The sequence below is a fragment of the Aedes albopictus genome, chromosome 1 (assembly GCF_035046485.1).
Source record: "Aedes albopictus strain Foshan chromosome 1, AalbF5, whole genome shotgun sequence".
Lineage (NCBI taxonomy): Eukaryota > Metazoa > Arthropoda > Insecta > Diptera > Culicidae > Aedes > Aedes albopictus.
In genome coordinates this window covers 63209266-63230645 of record NC_085136.1, presented here as the reverse complement: position 1 = coordinate 63230645, position 21380 = coordinate 63209266, and the positions used below count along the sequence as shown (strand labels likewise).

The window sequence follows — 21380 nt, the reverse complement described above, 5'->3', positions numbered from 1 at the left end:
AGACACCAACTTCTGGACGGGGTATTTACCCGTCGTCCATATCGCCGCCATTTTTCTGGGTCCATCCGAGACCCAATTGACGTTGCCGGCGGAGCACCTTGGACATTCCGTTAAGTGCTTGTTGTTTTCGAATTTCCCGGACCAAATCCAACATGTGGGTGGACTCGTGCAGCCTTGTGCCTAATGGCCTTCGCCGCCGTATCGCCTGCATAGCTTGCTCCTGTCAGAGTCTTTACAGTCCCATTACTTGTGTCCTGGTTTCAGACACCTGAAGCAGAGGTGGCTCGTGCAAGGTCAGTTGGCATACCGATCAGCCTACCTTAAGCTTACCTACGTTAACGCACTTATTTGCGTTAGCCACAGGTAGCTGTACCAAGGCTGCCTGTGTCCCTGCTGCTGGGCCCTTCCATAGCCGAACGGCTGTACCTCGTACTGTTGCCGCAGTGCCGTGACGAGCTCTTCCGCATCAGTGATCTCATCTAGGTTCCTCACCTTCAGAGTCGTCTCCCTCACCTCGACCACTTCTTCAAAGACCTGTTTCGCCAGATTTTTTTAGGAGGCACCCTTGCGCTCCTTGTCGCGCCATACCCATACGTGTACGTCTCATACTGCGCACGTCGGCGCCCAGTTCCACAAGCTTGGCGTCGCTCCGCATCGCTTTTAAGACGTCTGATTACTTAGACTCTTCGATCTTGATGACGAGCGCGTCGCTCTGTTCGCGCTTGGCAACTGCCCTCCATTCAATCCGGGACGGGCCGGCTTTTTCAGGCCCACTCTTCCCAGCTCTCCGAAACGCCTGGCTGGGGTCCGACTTACCAGCATTACTGCCGACCTTCGGGGTTAACAGCCGCTTATCCTTGCGGGCGCCACCTGGTAGCTCCTCGCCTGTAATCATAAGCAATAGTATCCGCTACACATTTGGGGCTATCCACGAAAGCAAAGACCTCAATCTGAGTAGACATTGTAGCCTTTGACTTCGTGGGCTCTGCTGCTGCCGCAGTTGCCACTAATTTCTCGTGGTTCTAATGCCTAGCCACCATCATTGGCTTCCGAAGCCTAATAAGAGAGTCTGCTATACATAGGTCCTTACTAATATTCGACATTGCGGACGCAAAAATCTCGATTCTAGTTGATAGCCCTCATAAACCACGCTCCGTCCATAACTTAACCCGACAAACTAGCCGAAGAAGAAATTGGGTTGCCGACGCTGGCACTACGTGCACAGCTCCCTCTCCTCCATCAGCTCTTCTTAACGGAGACCTAGCCAACCCGCTTCTCGCGAAAGGGTTAATCTCGCTACCTCCTTGTTGATATGTGTTATTATTTGAACTCATTTGAATCCCTGTACTACCGTCCCTGCTGCTACCTATAGCTCTGATGCTTGCATATGTGTACTGCATCAATATCCACACCAGGTTCATTCATCTAAGCTTATACGTGATGTCATCCGATATGCACATCTCGTAACTAAACACTTAAATTAAACTTCACTTTCTTCTCTAGATGCTGCCTCCTAGTTCTATCCATCGGTTCTACCGTAGTATTCCACATCAAGCCTTTCGATCTCCTTTTATCTTTGATCTGCCAGTAGTTGCCAGTAGTTGAATCGCTTATTGAACCTCAACCGCCCTCGTAGGACCTCGTACAGCGACTCCGTAGTTTATTCGACCGGCTCTTTTCTAGTACAGTGCCTGTTGATGCGTGCTCCTGATCGACACGTTCCTGGGCCCAGAACCTGTTGAAATTTCCATTGCTTCCTTTTCCGATTCCGAGCTAATTTGTAACCACTGCATAGTGTTCTTATCATCCTGCAGCTCGTCTGTGCAACTCTCCCTGTTGTCACAGGACACATGTTCTTCATCATTACGTGTCACAACTCGGTGAACGCTAACAGGACCATCTCAGGGCATATGCAGATATCGGCACCAACATTTCAAAAGGGCGTAACTGCATTTGGAAGTAATACCTTCTTTCAAAGCTGTAGGTCGTACTGCCTCCCTTACACTCAAACCACCGTGGTTGTCGGAAAGAGGAGAGTTTTTCCCATCTGGTACTTGTTGTGAAAAACATGGAAATCATAACACATGATCCACAGCTTTAAAAGAAGGTGATGATTCCAAAAGCAGTTACGCCCTTTTGAAATGTTGGTGTCGAATATGTGCAGTTCAAACAAAGAAACAGCCATCCTATAAACTCAAGCTTAAGTCAAGCCTTCCGATCTATTAAATTTCCATCGTTGATCTTTTACTTGCTCAAAATTGATCTTCAATCCATCGCACTCTCGAACTTTGGGTCAACATCCGCCAAAAGTCTATAATACGCAGCTAAACCCCAGGCGTGAACATGGCTAAAACGGTCGACCATTAATTACCACCCACAGCGAAATATTGTCCAACGATCGATCACCCTCTAGAGGAGGGAAACCGCCCAGAAATTAGTAACTAGGTCACCAGACAGACAGACAGTGCCCATCCTCAATCAGCTGTGATCCGTCCGCGCATTCACATCCGCATCGGATTACCGCAATAACAATCCTTTGTTATTCTTCCGTCGTCGTTGACGATGGTTCGTTCCGCTCGAGTCGGTTCACCTTGTGGGCATCGAACCTTTCCGATTTTTCCGCAAAATTCGCAATGTATTTACGACGATCGACAACAAACATCGTCCGTACCTATACTGTTGTTACATCACATGTCGGTCCGTCCGTCGTTTCTTTCTCCGTCTCCACCGGAGATTCGGAGACTATTCGTCAAGTCGGGCGGGCGGCATCATCGATATTTTTGGACGAAAGAAAAATGATTCACGGTGACGGCGACGAATCTCTGCTAGTGCTGGCACAGCTTAAGCTTAACGAGAACACGAGCTCTCATGTGCAGCAGCCAGCTCTCTAGTGCTGCAGAGCAAGATGGAATGTCAAATAACGATAACGCGCGCGTCACCTGACGGACGAGCCTGGCCTGGCCTAGGTGGTAGACAGACAAACAGACTACCAATACAGCGTGCGGACTAATTTTAACGAAGCACGTTGCCCCTCGCCCTCTGGCGAGGAACCCCCACACAGTAATAAATTATGTGGCCGACCACCGACCGCCACCACTGAACTCTCACAGTAGGCGATGCAAAAACAGAGCCGCAGCGAAGAATGCACTTCACTTTCCGATTCGCCGAGGGGTGTTTTCCCGCCCGCATGGCATTCTTGGATCCCGTTGGACGCGCGAGGAAAGTATCCTACCGCGGCTCTCGGTCCACGAGAGAAATTTGTCGTCAAAAAGCAGAGATTTTCTCCCCAAAACAAGCGGGATTCTCACGCAAAAAGTTCGGATGGGAAATTCTCGGCGCTCGCTTGGACCTGATCTCAGTCCGTGAGTATCCGTCGTCCGAGTCGGTTCCCCCGTTTCGAAGCGCTGTCCCTCGGTGGCAGAGCCCCACACGGCCACGCAAAACGTAAGCGGCGGCGGTGTGTGTAACGCAGGTGTAACGCCTGTTGCGGTGAAATTGGTGAAGCGAATTACTGCGCTCTTACCGCGAAGCGGCGCGGCAGGTGACAGGTGTGTGCGCGCGCGGACGTCATCTGTGTCTGTGTGTTTGTGTGTGTATGTGCGCGCGTGGTTTCGTTGGAAAAAAGAACGATTTCGCGCGCGGCTCTCTCTCTGTCTGTGCCTACCTACGGTGTGGTGTTGTTCTATTTTCGATCTTGCGGGCAAAAATTGAAAAGAACGATCGACCGACCGACTGACGGGTTCACGTACGTAGATAAGTCACCGCGTCACCCGTGGTTACGGAGGGGCACAAAACGTCCGCGGCAGGGAGAAATATTTAAATAATTTTCACTTTCGTGTGCCCTCTTGAGGTGTTTTTGTTGGCTGCACTTGTCAGAGTAGTACTTACGGCGGTAGCAGGCACGCAACGGCTACTTAGATCCGTGTCCGTAGCAACGCGCGCGTAGGTGACTGCGATTTGGAATGTGTCAAACGCGGGAACGCAACCTGCGAAGTGATCTAAGAAGGCGTTGAAGAATGGGCTAGTGCTTTGAGCTTCCGTGATTATTACGAGTGAAATATGAAGTGAAAGGGGGTTATGATGACAAAGAAGAGATTAGGAAGAAGAATTTTAATTGTGTTGTGATCTTTCTCAGTGAACGAAGAATCAGTATGATTGAAGAGTAATCAACAGAAAACGTCCATAAGTTTTTAGAGAAATAAAGGTGCTGTAGTGAAATCCTAGAATCAAGAATCAGTTTACAGTTTACTTGTCATACGTTATGATCTGTATTTGTGCTAGTGCTTCAAGTTGAACAAACCGGATCAACCATGCCTCTGTATTCCGAGCTGTACTACAACTACATCGGCAACACGCCGGTCATTCCGACTCCGCTGTCGTCGACCATCCTACCGTCCAGTAACTACACGGCCCCCAGTTATGTCGGGGTATCCCGAGGCTTTCAGAGCCCCATCATCGTGGGCCGTACACCGTCCTTCACGCGAGGTTACGTCCCGAAGCTGACCCCGATTACCGAGACTCCGCTCACCTCAGCCAGGGTAACGGCCTTGACGCGGGCCAATTCGTCCAAATTTCATCCTCACACTTCACCGACCTATCAGAAGCCACGACGTGTCATCAACACTGCAGATATCGACGTCTCAGCCAGTCGCTATGTGCGAGATCACACTCCCAAACGGTTCCTCCCATCGTCCCCAACCTCGTCCTTCTCCTCTCCTGAACCCAGCCACACCCCCGTTACCTCATCCACACCAGATCCCACTCCAGCGTCCACCACCACGTCCATCAGCGCTCGCGAACAGGAACTCATGGAACGCGTCGAACAGCGCCGGCAACGGTCTACCATCAACCGTAACCGGGCCGTCGTACGGCTCAACACGATGCGTGCTCGGAGCAAGTCTCGCGGCAGTCGAGGCAGCACCGAACGCAAGACCCCTCATCACTCACCCGAACCGGAACCGTCCTTCGAAGAGGACATGCTACTCTTCAAAGAACCACAGTCCAAAACCACCTCATGGAGGGACCAATTCCGCGACGAACTCTCCCTACGCCCCAAGAAATCCGAGCCCGCCAAGAGTCCCGGCGAACTTCTGCTGGAGAAGCATCTGATCCGCGAGGGCGAAGACAGTCCCATCATCCTCGAACAGATAATCGCCACTTCACCGGTCATGATGCGCCGCGGTACAATCCGACGCAAAAGTGCCATCAAAATCCCAAGCTTCCACGAGATCTGCGAGGACATCAACTCCGACAAACTGGACGATGACCTCAACGCCGGTGAACTCCGCCGACGAGCGTCCCAAATCATCGAAGACGAAATCGCCCAATTCCAGCAGGAACTCCAGGAATCCAACGGCCTCCTCGGCGACGACCTGGAAGAACGCATCAAAGAAGCGCTCGAGCAGCAGACTGTCGAATCGGTCGTTGAAGTGCCGGAAAAGAAGAAACAGAAAAAGTTTAAGCGGACGCGTACCAAACCTCTCCCGAAGATCGACGTCGAAAACAATGTAGTGTACGATCAGGTGGACGCCGCCGGCAACCCTCTCAAGATCACAATGGACTCCCCAATCATCGAGTCTTCCGCTCCGCCGAAACTCCTCGCCGAAGTGGAATCCATCGAAGAGTGCACGGTCTTCAAACTCCCGAAGAAAAAGAAGCTTCCCGAAGACCTGGACGTCACCACTCCTCCCAAGAAAGCCTCCCAAAAGATCACCGCGAAAACGATCGAGCTGGAAACCGCGTCCCCTGCTCAGAAGATCGAAGTCCTGATCATAGATCTACCAGAAGCAAAAGTCGCATCCCTCGAAGAACCGACCCGGAAGCTGGAGCAACCGAAGCCACTGACGGAGAAGAAACCGGAACCACCGGAAAAGAAACCTCTCGGCAGTTTGGCCGAGAGGAAGAAGATCCTGGAGCGGCAGCGCAAGATGGACAAGCTGGCGAAGCTGACCGAACGAAGGCCTCCTCCTGTGGAGGCAGTTCCGGCGGCTTCTGCGAAGGCAAGCGATACAAAGACTGATAACAACAAGCAGGATGCCACTACGGCGGCAAAGGAGGAGATCAAACCAATGGAAAAGACTGAGCAGGGTAAGGAAGAGAAAGACTCGAGAGGTGGTGAGAGCGTGTCGGCGAAGAAGCTGTTGGATTCTCCAAAGCTTCCGTTGAAGAAGCTCACCCAAGAGGCCCGTGAATCCAGTCCAGTTCCGAAGGTTGAAGAGAAAAGAAAGAATTCAAGCGAGGAATCGACAGTTGGTGTCAAGAACATGAAAGCAGCTGAAAAGGTCACCGTGGAATCTCCCAAGCCTGTAAGGAAAGCTGCTGAGAACGCCGCTTCGAAGCCAACTACAGATTCACCGAAGGATCCGTCTTCTCCGAAGCTTCCACTGAAGAAACTTACCCAACAGCCAAGAGAGTCGAGTCCAGTCCTTATAACGAAAACGGAAGTCGGTAAAGTTGAATCGAAGGCAGCGAAGAAAGATGCGAAAGCAGATGGGAAGCTCTCAGCAGATTCTCCGAAATCTAAACAAGAGGAGACGAAGAAGCTGGTTCCTGTTCAGGAAAAAGATGTTCCGTTGCTTAAGCAGACGCCTGAACAACCGCAAAAGAATTCAACTCAAGTGTCGCCGGATATTGTCACAGCTGGTAAGACGGAAGTGAAGCCCAAAGAGACTGTCCAGGCTGAGTCAACAGAAAAACCAAACACAGATTCTGCAGAACTCAAGAGAGCTACGCCTGTTGAACCACCCAAACCTAAGCCTCTCCAAGACTCCCCGAAGCTTCCGCTCAAGAAACCTATCTCCGAAACACCTGAACCAAGTCCGACTCCCAAACCGACCGACGTATTCAAAGTCCCGGAAGTTCGTCCGGCATCTCCCTTCAAAAAGCCAGCCCCGAAACAACCACCGCCTGTCCCTGATCTCCCAAGCGACCTCACGCCACCACCAACACCCACAAAGCCACTCAAGAAGACTCCAGCCATTGCTCAAGAACCGCCCCGACCAGAATCCCCGAAAGCCAAACCGTCCCCTCCGTCGGCTATCGAAGCTGCTCCGAAGCCTACCACTCCGGAACAGCTTCCCAAGGCCCCACCGCCCCCCGTCGAACACCCCAAACCAAAGCCCCTCCTCAAACCGATCACCGCTCGCAAGAGGACCACCAATCTGAACCTTCCGCTCTCGCCAGAACAACAGGAAGAGGACTTCTGGAGCAACATCGGAACGCGGGAGACGGTCTCGTTCGCACGGCGCAAGCAGAACATCGAACGCCGAAACCAGATGGTGCTGCTGAAGTTCGCCGAGCAGCAGGAGGAGGAGGACGAGGAAGACCAGGAGGAGGAGGAGCAACCCGAGAAGACGTCGAAGAATGTGAGTACGAAGGTAATGACGTCTCCACCAGCGGCAGCGATCGCGGACATGCCACAGTGGCCGAAGCCGATCGAGGAAGCGGTGGGTGTGGCACGGAAGGCGTTCGAGGTGACGCCGGTTCGGATGGATGAGGTTAAGAAGGCGCCGTTGGTGGAACAGAAGGAGGAAGCGGCGAAGAAGGCAGTGGGAGGTCCCGAAGAAGTCGTGAAGGTACCGTTGACGGTACAAAAGGTTGATGAACCCAAAGCAGGAGTTCCTAATGTGATGAAAATAGAGGCTAAAGAACCTCCGAAAGATGTACCGCAACTTAAAGAAACACAAGAACTACCAAAAGCTGGTTTTCTCAAAAAGACTGCGGCGACGGAGGTGAAGGAACCACCGAAAGATACACCACAGACAAAAGAAAAGCTGGAAGATCAACCCAAAGCTGGTTTTCTTAAAAAGACTGCGGCGGCGGAGGTGAAGGAATCCCAGAAAGATGTATCGCAGCCAAAAGAAATTCAAGAGACACCCAAAGTCGGTTTTCTGAAAAAGACTGTAACAACGGAGGTGAAGGAACCGCCGAAGGATACATTACAGACAAAAGATTCGCCCAAAGGAGGCATCCTAGGCCTCAAAAAGGTTTTACCGGTCGAGCCCAAGCCAACAAAGGAACCATTGAAGACAACAGAAGAACTGTTGAAAACAGGTTTAGCCGGTCTGAAGAAGACCTCAGAGGTCGAACCAAAGGATGCACAGAAAGCTAAAGAACCGACAGAGGAGCCAAAAGCAGGATTCCTTTCTCCAAAGAAGATTCAAGAAGCGAAAGATCGACCAAAGGAACCTCCATGTACCAAAGATCTTCCTGAGGAATCGCCAAAAGCGGCGGTCGTTGACCTGAAGAAAACTGCGGTAGTTGCACCCAAGGAACCCACTAAAGAACAACAGGTGGAGCCGAAGGCTAATACCTTCGGTCTCAAGAAGGCTCCAGAACCTAGTTCTAAGGAACCCTCAAAAGTTGTCGAAGCCCCTGAGGAATCTCCTAAGAAAGGATTCCTCGCTCTTAGGAAAAAGATTCAAGATCTGGAAACGAAGCAAACCTCCGCGGAGTCACAAAAACCACCAGAGAGTCCAAAGAAGCTTCTGTCTCCATCGCCACCAAATTCTCCCAGGAAACTGATCGGCCAGAAGCTCTCACCCAAGGAACTGATCAAATCCGTAGCACCAACGATCGCCGCCGAGGCAGAGAAGAAACTGGCACAGGTACAGAAGACGCCGAAGAAGCTCTCGCCTACTAAAGAGGAAAAGCCGCCGCAAGAAGCCATCGTCAAGCCGGAAGTCACCCCGAAAGAGCAACAACCCGAGCCGCAGGCGGCCGTTGAACCCAAACCAGCCGACGATGAAGGTGCGTCGGCAGCGGCAGCTGCGGCGACCGAACCCAAAAAGACGAAGATCGTCAAGAAAGTGATTAAGGTGGTGAAACCGAAGGCACCGGCAGCACCGCAACCGGATGCAGCCAAGGTCGAAGCCGAGCAACGGCGAATAGCGCAGGAAAATGCCGAAAAAATCAAAGCTAAGGTAAACCAGATAACGCTCAACATGGGCGCGAAGCTCGACGTGGAGATAAAGGACTGTGCCAAGTGTCAACAAGCAACGCTGACCGATACGGAAAAGGTTCCCGCTAAGAAACCGATCAATACGACTACGTCAGCCGCTGACAGCAATCCGAAAACAGATTTAGCGAAAAATAAATTTGGCGCAGTATCAAACTTAAGTAGTCTATCAACGGCGAGTACGGCAAGTGATCGATCAGTTACCAAGCAGGTATCGGCGGGCGCGGATCAGCAATCGAAACAAGCGAACCAAGTGATAAGACGGTGCTCCTCCAGCAGTAGTAGTGAAGAAGAAGAAGGTACCGCCTCAGAGACATCGTTTTCAGGTATCGAGGACGACTGGTCATCGGAGGAAGAAGAAATGGCCAACGACAAGGCGGAGAAGAAGAAGTTCGACCCGCAGAAGCGCGTCAAGTTGAGCTTCGAGCAGATGCGTAAGTGTTACTCCAAGGAGGAGAAATGTCCAATCGTGTTGGTGGCACGTCCGCGGCCTCTGTGGAAGGTGAAGCGACACGGGCACAGGCACAACCGCCATGCGGACCTGACCAGCAGCAGCAGCGGCAGCGAGGACGAGTCCGGCTCGGCCACGGATCAGACCTCGTCGGAGACGGCGTCCACCGTGGACGCCTCGTCCGACCTGAACACCGACAGCAGCATCAACAGCAGCCGCGGCCCGAAAGGCAGCGGCAAGAAGAAGCAAGTGAAATCCGGTAGCAAAACCAGTGACGTTGGTAGTGATATCTATGATAACCCGATGGTGATCCCGTTGCACTCGGAGCCCAAGGGCTCCGCCGGTTCCGCGGTCAGCAGCCGGGATGAGAACAACAACGACAACAGTGGTGGCCAGCTGCCGCCGAACGAGGAGGACGGCGAGAACGACAAGAATGCCGGAAACCACGAGGTGCGCAGCACCAGCACCAGCAGCCACGATTCGGGCTTCTACGGTGGTGGCACGGCACCGATCAGCCCCAAGAAGGCCATGGGTAAGTGGTCACCAAGCGATCATGATCATGCGCACGGGGTTCAAGGTGAAAGAAAAAATCGATTCTCACAGTACGGGGACGCGGGGGATGGGTCTTCCTTTGATCGCCGCTCGCTTTTGTTTGTTATTGTCTATCGCAGGTTCATGATGGGGTGGTGGTGCGATCGAGTGACTGATCGAGGGACGGCGTTGAGTCACCGAACCCTCACAAGATCACACAAGGCGGGGATGCGACTCATACGACCAAGCGGTTGCGCAACGTTGCGTAAGGTTCAAGCCCGGAAGTCTGCGATCGGCGGCGGTCGACTCCCGCAGATGATCGATTAATTAGCAAATCGATCGTCGATCAGTATCGATCGATCGATAGATCGATCGGGTGCGCTGAAAATAGCGACCGACCGAGGTATGGGGGAGGGGTTCGTCGTTGAGGTAGACGTCCGCAGGGCGGCGGTTGTTGTTTGTTTGGTCGTGTGGTTGAAAATATCTACAAGCGGACATGTGAGCAAATGCTGATTAAGAAGATTCTTTAGGAAGGGGGAAACGAAGAAGTGGAAGTGGATGTGGGCGCGGATGTTTGTTTGGCAATCGGTGACTGTCCGACGAAATTGCACGGCGAATTGTTGGGAGTGGTTTTATGTATTTGTTTTGACTGTAAACTGTCTGTTTGTCTAGATCGATCCGGAAGAAAGTTGAGTTTAGTTTTTGGTGTTCGCTGTAATCCCATAGACTAATTTCCCCTCTTGGTGTGAAAACTATAAGTTGTATTGTAATGCTGTGCATCTTACAGTAGACACTCGATAAGTGCAACATGTTTTGTTTCACTTACAAAGTGTACCCCATTAGCCTGTGTATGTTGGCAAAATCCTTTTGTTCTTTGACTTTTACTGCGAGCTCTGTTTTGGTGCTGTCTTGCTCACTCTCACGGGAATTTTAAACAGTGCTCGCAGTAAAAGTCAAAAACTCAGCATGCGGAGGCTAATACGGATTCGATTTCAGCTGTAATTTATGCTGGCAGTTGCTGTGAGTATTTGCCAATCACGTATGTGGCAACCCTAATCCCACCTAATGCATCTGACAGGAGCCAACATCTATCGTGTATCCACAATGGAATCCTTTGTGGATACACAAATGTTTACATACAAGATGTTGGATTCTTAAAAATGGCGGCCTCGCACCCTGGTGTTGCCAATGGATCAATGAATCAAAATTTTTTGGGTTTCGCCGCATCAAAAGTTTTTGCAATTAAAAAGCAATCAAGTGTCAATTTTGTGCTGTCAGTCATGCTGTCAGTGTATTTCGATGCACTTTAGTGTCAAAGTGACGTTGCAATTAGCGAATCGCATTCGCTCGTTGCAATGTAAACATGTTGTAACGAGACAAACAAGACTATTGTGGCGCTATCTGTTGATTCCATAGCGGCCGTTTAGTTACAGTAGACGTTTGGTCGGCGCAAATGTTTTAACTGCAATGCCTTATAACTGCAAGTACGGTAATTGCAACAAATTAGCCCTATCCGTCAGAATGGTGCGCCAAGCTAGCCCAAATGAACAGTTGAATGAATATACGTTCATTTAGCGTGAATTTATGAGTTGTTGACGTCTGTCAGGCGTTGCAGTTATCGAATTTCATTCGGTAACTGAAACGTAAACATGTTGCAGTTATCGAACGTCTACTGTACTAAGAAAAGACAGTCGAAAAATTAAATGGACCAATCCACGGTCTTCTTTTTCCTCTAGATTGCTTCTTCTTTTCTTCTCTAACTGCGGGCACTGTTTACAAAAAATGACCTATTCATGAACATCCAGCGACTGAAAGTTCACAGGTTGTTCACCGGATCTCGCCGGATGCAAGATGTGAGCAGTGATTTTAGTAAACACGGCCCGCGGTTACCGTTTCACAGCATGCTGTCAGTTGGCGTGTGACGTCATCGTGGATAAGTTCATTTGGTGAATTTTAACTAGCATTGAGGCTGCCAGTTGCTGTGAGTTGCGGTCAATCGTCGTGGTCTTGGTCGATATTCATCATTTTGGCGGGTAGTGGACCGATAATCCAACGCTTTTCGGAACTCGGAAGTTGCCCAAATTAAGCGAAAAGTGACAAGAAGTGCTTCTAAAAATGTGGGAATATCGAAAGCAAAACGAAAATTTTGCCGTTATTGATCCGTAATCCATCAAAATGATGAACAAACCAAGTCTAAATGAACTTTTCGATTAATTGACAACCACTCACAGCAGCTGCCAGCACGATTGCCTGCCAGAATCGAACGGTATTAGGAAAGTGAAACGTAAGCATATTGCACTTATCGAACGTCTACTGTACAGCTAATATTGCCGCGCTTATCTTTTATTAGAGTCCGGCGGCGGTCGTACGCCCGCAAGGTATACAGCCGCATGACAGTTGCAAGGCAAAACAAAATAAAATATGTTTCCGCCAAAAGCAGGTAGGTTTCACGATGTGACAGATGTTTTCGAATATATTTGTGACGAACGGCAAGTGTGGCTCAGTGAAATAAGTGTGCTTGTTGTCAAACCCCATGTATGGAATAAAATAGTTTTGCAATCTGGTGACGCTGTTTTGATTAGTAATTGTTACGCTTATATGAGAAACCAGAGGCAGGTAATCGCCATATTCTGATTTATCTTGAGAGGCATAATATTTCTGGAGCTCGATTTGAATAGGTCGTATGTACATTTTTCGATATAAAATTCGATCAGTTTATTTAAGTTATTGTAACAATATGGAAGATATTTTGGAGACTTTTAATGATGGAACGGAAAGCCTGTTTTGTGATGATTCTGCTGTATGCATCAACTTTGTTCAATTTCAACGGTTTTTGCTATAATAAGCAAATCCAACTGATCGAATTTTTAATCGACAAAAGCACATACGACCTTTTCAAATCGAGCTCCAGATTTGACGGTGCAATCACAGACAAACAGACGTAACATCTAGAACAATTTTCGCGAAAATCCATCGTCCATCACCTGGTGGACATGTTGCACGACACACTGCGTTGTGCAGCAACGTTCTACAGAATGCGCTAGTGTGAACTTCAAATGCGAATAAAAACAATTTGCGCGCCTCTGGTTTTGAATGCCACAACTACAAAGATTTTAATGGTCGTTTAAACTGTGATCGATAGAAATTTTGTCATTGCTACGTCTGTTTGTCTGTGGTGCCATGTTGAGTGTAATGACACTATATGCTAATGGAGAAATCCAGGAGAACTCTAAAAGGAACTCATAGAGGAATTATAGAGAGGAATTAAGGAAGAAATCCCAAAAAGAACTTCTGGATGAATCACTGAAAACCACAGGCAAACAGACGTAACACCTTGAACGATTTTCATGGAAATCCATCGCCCAGTTCACACTACCATCACCTGGTGAAAAAGTTGCACGAATCACTGTGTTGTGCAATATCGTCAACAGAAGGCGTTAAAGTGAAACGTCAAACGTATAGAAAAACGATACGTGCGCCTCTGGTTGTGAAAGCCACAACTATGAAGATTTAAAATGATCGTTAAAAGCGTGGTCATTGGAAATTTCGCAAGTGTTACGTCTGTTTGTCTGAGGAAAAACCTTCTGGAAGAATCTTAGACAAAATTCTAGGAAAAATCTCAGAAGTAACTCCTCCTGGTTAATCTGAGAAGAAAATCCGGGAAGAATGCTGTGAGAAACCGGCAAAAGAACATCTGGAGGCACTTCTCAGAACGAGCTCCTGAAGGGATCTCAGAAGAAGGAATTCTCAAAAAAAGGAATCCCAGATTAAACTCCCTTAGGAATTCTTGAAGGAACTCCTTGAAAAACCACAAAAACAATTCCTGGAAGAACCCTCAGAATCTTGAAAAAAGAAATCTCCGCAGGGACTTTTGTAGTAATCATAGAACACCTGAGCACCTGAAGTACTCCAGGAAAAAAGTATAGGAGGAATTCTAAGACCTCCTGCCTGAGTCCCGAAAATATTTTCTCATGGATTTTCTGGATGAATCTCACAAACAATACCTGGAAATCCCGAGGAATTTTGAAACACACACCTGGGAAAATCTCGGGAAGTATTCCTAAAGGAATCTCGGGAGGAAATCCTGAAGAACCTATCATTCCTCAAGCAAGAAGTCCTTCTGGAATTTTTCTCTCAACACGCCCTATTTTGGGAAATCTGGCAGAAATACCGTCAGAGATTTCCACGAGACTTTTTCTGAGGAGTTCCTTCTGTGATTCCTCCAAGAGTTCTTTCTAGAATTCCTTGAGGAGTTTCTCCAGAGATTTGTCAATGAGCTCCTTCTGTGATTCCTCTTTTTGATGTTTCTTTCTTTTAGAGATTCCTCCTGGATTTTTCATATTTCAGGTTTTATCAGGAGTTCCTTCTGAGATTATTGCCGGGATTCATCTCGGAATCCAATTTTAGGTTCCTCCAAGAGTTTCTTCTGGGATTTTCTCATCTTTTTCGTGGGATTCAACCAAAAAACCGTTAGGAAGTTGTTTCAGTGATTCCGCCAGGAGTTGCTTTTAAGATTCATTCAGGAGCTCCTTTGAGGATTCCTCGTTGAGTTCGTTTTGGAATTCCCTCTAGGACTTCTCTATGCGTTCTTTTTGGGATTATTCCTGGAATTTTCTGTGGGATTCGCCTAGAAAAAGCTTCCGGGACACCTCCAAAAAATTGTTGCGGGATTTTTGCATTTATTTTATGTTCCCTCCACGAATTCCTTGCGGGATTCCCCAAGTGACTTTTTCTAGTTCTGTATGGAATTCTTCTGTGAGTTTTTAGTACGATCCCTACGGGAGTTTCTCGATGATTTTTTTCAAGGAATTCTTGAGGAATTCCTCCCGCAGTCTTGTCAGGCCTGTAGTACACAGAGACAAATATTTGACAAGGAAAGAACTCAAGAAACAACATCAGTTTGACACTAATGAAAATTTAATCGAGTCAAACAAGATGTTTGAGCATTGGCTTCTTTTCGGACAAATATTTGACCCTGTGTACTAACAGCTTAAGAAGCCGGTCCAAGTGTTCCATTTAGGTTCGTTCCAACAGTCGCGCAAATAGTTCGATCTTGGTATTTCTTTTTGGAATCATATTCGGAATCCTAGAAAAATCATCTGAAGACATTCTAGGAGAATAAAAGAAGGAATCTTAGGATAAACTCCAAAAAAGATCCCTGAAAGAGCTTTTGGTAGAAGCTTACAAAAATATTCTGGAAAAATCTCTGAAAGAAGTACCAGGGGAAATCCCTTTGAACACTCAGAAGAAACATCTGGAAGTATCCCAGAAGTATTTTTTCATACAATTCTGGATATATTTCTGAAAAAAATGGCTAATCACGCTGTGTTTCGCAAACCTCCAAGTAGATGACGGATGTGAGCGAACGTCAGGACAGGAAGAAATACGATGCAATCGCCGTGATCATGAGTTTTGCGAACTGTGTGAACCAAGGTTTGTCTGTGTGAACCGCGTCAAAAAGAGAAACGATGAGAAGTGAGTAGAATGAGACGTCTGTTTGTCTGTGGCTGCATTGCTAAAACAAAATGATATCGCTGGAAGTTCTTAGAAGTGCGTAAAAAAATCATGTATCATTGCATGCAACATTATTGTAAGTGTTATGATACTCAAAAAGTATTGGACAGTGTCACTTTTTCAATTTCAATCATCGAATCAAAAAACATTGAAATTGTTAAAATATGGGCTAGTGCATTAACTATATGCATATGCATCACTTTAAATGAAAATTCATGTTAGAAATCAAAGAAAAAAATATTAGCGCATTTTGGTGATCTCTGTGTAGATTTTTTTGAGAGTCGACCCCGCTGTGCTGTCAAAAATTTTCAGGCTCAGTGAACTCAATGAACTCATCGCGGTCCGAGAATTTTGACACTAGAGCGAGGCCGCTTCCAATAAGAAGTAAACGATTCCCAATCAGAATTGAACAATTCTGATTGGGAAATGGCCCCGCTCTAGTGTCAAAATTCTTGGACCGCGATGAATGCAGTTTATCGATGCACTCGTCTATGAACTTATCCACGATGACGTCACACGCTAACTGACAGCATGCTTTTAATCGGTAACTGCGGGTCGTGTTTACTAAAATCACAGCTCACATCTTGCATCCGGCGTGATCCGGTGAACATCCAGTGAACTTTCAGTCGCTGGATGTTTATGAATGAGCCATTTTACGAGACGTTTCGGATCAGCTGATCGCTCATTTCATGAATGAAAATTTGACAGGAGGTTGCGTGAGTGTTAATATCAATATCAACACTGTTGTCGTTTCGTAAAATAGACTATAGACGAGTGCACCGTCCGCTGAAAGTTCACTAGGGCAGCGAATTTTGACACCACAGCGGGGTCGACTCTCAACAACTTCTACCCAGCTGAAAATTTGATTAATTTATTGCATCTAGTTTTCGTGATAAATTTGCAAAAATATGGGCTAGTGCATTAACAATATGCATATGGATCACCTTGAATAAAACGTCATGCAAGAAATCAAAGAAAACAATTATCAGCAGTTTTTGGTAATGCATCTCTGAGTAGAAGTTGTTGAGAGTCGACCCCGCTGTGCTGTTAAAAAATTTCAGGCTTAGTGAACTCAATGTTCATCGGTGCACTCGTCTATGGACTTATCCACGGTTTTCTTTTTCCTTTGGATTGCTTCTTCTTTATATCTGTAACTGCGGGCAATGTTTACAAAAAATGACACATTCATGAACATCAAGCGACCGAAAGTTCACTGGATGTTTACCGGATCTCGCCGGATGCAAGATGTGAGCAGTGATTTTAGTAAACACGGCCCGCAGTTACCGTTTGAAAGCAGGCTGTCAGTTGGCGTGTGACGTCATCGTGGATAAGTGCATGAACTTATCCACGATGACGTCACACGCCTACTGACAGCATGCTGTAAAACGGTAACTGCGGGCCGTGTTTACTAAAAACACTGCTCACATCTTGCATCCGGCGAGATCCGGTGAACATCCAGTGAACTTTCAGTCGCTGGATGTTCATGAATATGTCATTTTGTGTAAACAGTGCCCGCAGCTACACAAGAAAAGAAGAAGCAATCCAGAGGAAAAAGAAGACCGTGGATAAGTCCATAGACGAGTGCACCGATGAACTGCATTCATCGCGGTCCGAGAGTTTTGACACTAGAGCGGAGCCATTTCCCAATCAGAATTATATTATAGACGAGTGCACCGCCCGCTGAAACTTCATTCGGGCCGCGAATTTTGACACCACAGCGGGGTCGACTCTCAACAACTTCTACCCAGCTGAAAATTTGTTTAATTTATTGCATCTAGTTTTCGCGATGAAGTTGCAAAAATATGGGCTAGTGCATTAACAATATGCATATGGATCACTTTGAATAAAACGTCATGCAAGAAATCAAAGAAAAAAAATTATCAGCAGTTTTTGGTAATGCATCTCTGAGTAGAAATTGTTGAGAGTCGACCCCGCTGTGCTGTCAAAAAATTTCAGGCTTAGTGAACTCAATGTTCATCGGTGCACACGAGTGCACCGCCCGCTGAAAGTTCACTCGGGCAGCGAATTTTGATACCACAGCGGGGTCGACTCTCAACAACTTCTACCCAGCTGAAAATTTGTTTAATTTATTGCATCTAGTTTTCGCGATGAAGTTGCAAAAATATTGACTAGTGCATTAACTATATGCATATGCATCACTTTAAATGTAAATTCATGTAAGAAATCAAAGAAAAACATTATCAGCGCATTTTGGTGATTTATCTCTGAGTAGAAGTTGATAAGAATCGACCCCGCTGCGCTGTCAAAAATTTTCAGGCTCAGTGAACTCAATAGGGGAGCGCCCTTAGATGAACCAAATGTCAAAACCACTTTTTCTTTTCATAGAGCCTCTATGAAAAGAAAAAGTGGATTTGACGTTTGGTTCCCTAGGTGAACCACTTCCCCTGGCCTATGTTCATCGGTGCACTCGTCTATTGCTCACATCTTGCATCCGGCGAGATCCGGTGAACATCCAGTGAACTTTCGGTCGCTGCAAGATGTGCAAGATGTGCAAGATGTGAGCAGTCATTTTTGTAAACACGGCCCGCAGTTACCGTTTCTCAACATGCTGTCAGTTGGCGTTTGACGTCATCGTGGATATGTTCAAAGACGAGTGCACCGCCCGCTGAAAGTTCACTCGGGCAGCAAATTTTGACACCACAGCGGGGTCGACTCTCAACAATTTCTGCCCAGATGAAAATTTGTTAAATTTATTGCATCTAATTTTCACTATGAAGTTGCAAAAATATGGACTAGCGCATTAACTATATGCATATGCATCACTTTAAATGGAAATTCATGTAAGAAATCAAAGAAAAAAATATCAGCGCATTTTGGTGGTGATGCATCTCTGAGTAGAAGTTGTTGAGAGTCGACGCCGCTGTGCTGTCAAAAATTTTCAAGCTCAGTGAACTCAATGTTCATCGGTGCACTCGTCTACATCTACCGTGCCGAGTTTGTTGGGCGTGGTCATAGGTTTCATTTACTGGTGCTTATATTGGTGTGTTCGTTTCGAAAGCATTGCGCCTGTGCGGCAGATGTGTTGCAGTGGCGTGACAATCCGAAAAAATAGTCAGTCTGCGAGTGACTTTTGTGGCGAATGGTTGTATTCGTAAGAGAAAAAAAAGAATCGGTTGGATCTGCGTTGATTAGCGTAATATCGGTCAATTTGATGCGTGTCATAAACAATCTTGTTTGTTTGTGGTGACAATCAGTGTCGCGTTTAGTGGAAAACAAAGACAGTTTTGAAAAGAAACAAACCGTTTGAGATTTATAGACAGTTGGATCGATGGAATGTTAAATATAATCGGAGCAGAAAGTGAACCTTGAATCCCCGATCCGGGAAAGCAGTGAAACTAAACCATTTCAACTTGAAATTCAGGGCGCAGTTCAAAGCGTTCCAAGGTGAAAGGAAAATTAGGTTCAAAATCTGAAAGTTGAAACTCTGGTGCCTTGTACAAGATATGATGCGTGTTCATCTATTCTCGATGTGTGAATCCAGCAGGAAAGACATCGGCTGTTTGTGAATAGAACGGATGTCAAGGCGCAGAAGTGTTCGGATTGCCCATAGAAATTCAGAAAGAAAAATCTGAAATGATCGCAGCTGAAACCGAACAAAACAATAGTAACTGGCCTAGAAGTTCGGGTTGCCCATAGAAATTCAGAAAGTTTTGAAATGGTATCAACCACAGCCGCACAGAAGAACAGATGAACAGAAAGTTTGGGTTGCCCATAGAGATTCAGCAACGCCTGAAATGGTTGCGACAGAAACCAAACGGTCATCGGCGCATGTCAAAAGAGGAATAGGCCTAGAATATTTTCAACAATAAATTCAGGACAAATTCTGATGGGACAAGGATACCCAGATATTTGAAACCTGAAAGTTGACATTTTTATGTATCACACGCTCACCGTGTCTCCTGTTAGCCTAGCGGTTAAGGCTGTGGATCGCCAATCCGGAGACGGCGAGTTCGATTCCCGTTTCGGTCGGGAAAATTTTCTCGACTCCCTGGGAATAGTGTATCATTGTATGTACTTGCCTCACAATATACAAATTCATGCAATGACAGGCAAAGAAAACCCTTCAATTAATAACTGTTCTCAAAAGAACATTAAGTTTAAGCGAGGCAGGCCAAGTCCCAGTGGGGACGTCGAGCCGTAAAGAAGAAAAAGAACTGAAACTTGCGAGATCGATGAAATGTGAGACTCAATTGAAATAGGAAGTGAATCTTTGGAAACTCGCTTCAGGAACGCAGAGAAGCTAAAGTATTGCAGACTACATCTCAAATTGGACTATCACACTTTTTTTGGTACGCCTAAAAAGTGTGATAAAAGTGCACATTTGCCTCGGATCGTCTCTACGTCTTCGGTGCACTTATTCCTCCATTTACAAGGAATAAGTGCACCGAAGACCTCAACTCGATCCGACGTGACCTTGCGTTGCAATCACACTTTGAAGGTGTGTGCACACTATTGTGCCAGTCCAATTTGGGGTGCAGTCAGCAATATTTCAACTAGAAATTCGGGATGCAGTTAAGATTCTGTGAACTGGAGAAAGGAAACACAGAGACTTCGAACCTCAAAGTTGATATTCTAGTGCCCTACGCAAGATACGGACTGGCAAGAGCTTGTTCGGCCTTTCTCGATGCATAAGCAAGGCTAGTTCGTTTACAAGCAAGAACAGTTCGTTTACAAGCAAATAGTGTTTGGGTAGGCCATAGAAATTCAGAACACTCTGAAATGGTCGCAACAGAAACCAAACAGAAGTAAGTTATTCGTTTGACATAAAAAGCTGGGTTGCTCGTATAAATTCAGAAACACTCTGGAATGATCGCAACAGAAACCAGATGGTAGAAGTGACAAAGCGTTCGAAAGAGTATCCATGATGTCAGATGTTTGCTGATGCCGCCGGTCATCGGAGTTCGCAAAAAAACTGGATTGGCCCAGCCCAGAATATTTCAATTAGAAATTCAGGATGTAGAGATAGTTCTGAAGGGGCTGCGGAACCTGAAAGTTGATATTTTAGTACTCCAGAGATAAAATCAGCTATTAAGGCCAAAACGGTTTTCAGTACGATAGAAAAGTTTGGGATGCCCATAGAAATTCAGCAAGGCCTGAAATGGTTGCAACAGAAACCAAACGGTGGAAGAGGAGGTACTGTAGTTGAACAGTGTCCAAGATCTTCACCCAGATTTTATTAAATGTAAAAATGGTTCATCCGTTCCATTAGAATGATTAGTTATAAGATAAATGATCAATCTTATCGATTAACTGTCAAGTGACAGAACCTTTGAAGCCTATACCAGAAGCTAAGTTTACTTATAGCGGTTATTGGCGGCTGTCAAAAGCTGGAATTGACTAATGTATCTCCACTAGAGATTCAGGTTTCAGTACGAATTCTGAAACCTGAAAGTTGATATTTTAGACACAAACCAGATAGGAAAACATCTGTTGAAATTATAAACCGTTCTCACGAAAGGTAAGTTTGGGTTGTCCATAGAGATTCAGAAATGCCTGAAATGGTTGCAACAGAAACCGAACAGAAGCCAGCTATCAGATGGATATTCGGCGTCAAGAATGGTTTTGAGATGTTATGTTTAGGTTGCCCATAGAAATTCAGAATTTCATAGAAATTCTTGAAATGGTAGCAACAGAAACCGAACAGAAGACAGATATGAGACAAACAAGCATCAAGGGGAAGATTCATCCCTAGAGCGAGACAGCTTCAGTTTGGGTTGCTCATAGAAATTCAGGAATGTCTGGAATGGGCGTAACAGAAACCAAACGATAGAAGAGGTTGAGCGTTTCAAGAGTGTTCAAGATCTTATCCAGATTTTGATGAGAGCCACCAGCTGCCATAAGTCAAACTCTTAAGTGTCTTGACTTGCTCGATTGACAGATGCAATCTTTTCGATCTACTATCAAACG

The 21380-nt window shown here is 46.6% G+C and overlaps 1 protein-coding gene across 1 annotated transcript; it reads left to right on the top strand.

Moving 5' to 3' along the window:
• Window positions 1–3329: 3329 nt before the first annotated feature.
• On the top strand, window positions 3330–10314 carry LOC134284971 (titin-like). Its single transcript, XM_062844656.1, has 2 exons — window positions 3330–3745; window positions 4136–10314. The coding sequence occupies exon 2, from the start codon at window positions 4311–4313 to the stop codon at window positions 10263–10265; it is 5955 nt and encodes a 1984-aa protein (XP_062700640.1). The 5' UTR covers window positions 3330–3745; window positions 4136–4310; the 3' UTR covers window positions 10266–10314.
• Window positions 10315–21380: the final 11066 nt, after the last annotated feature.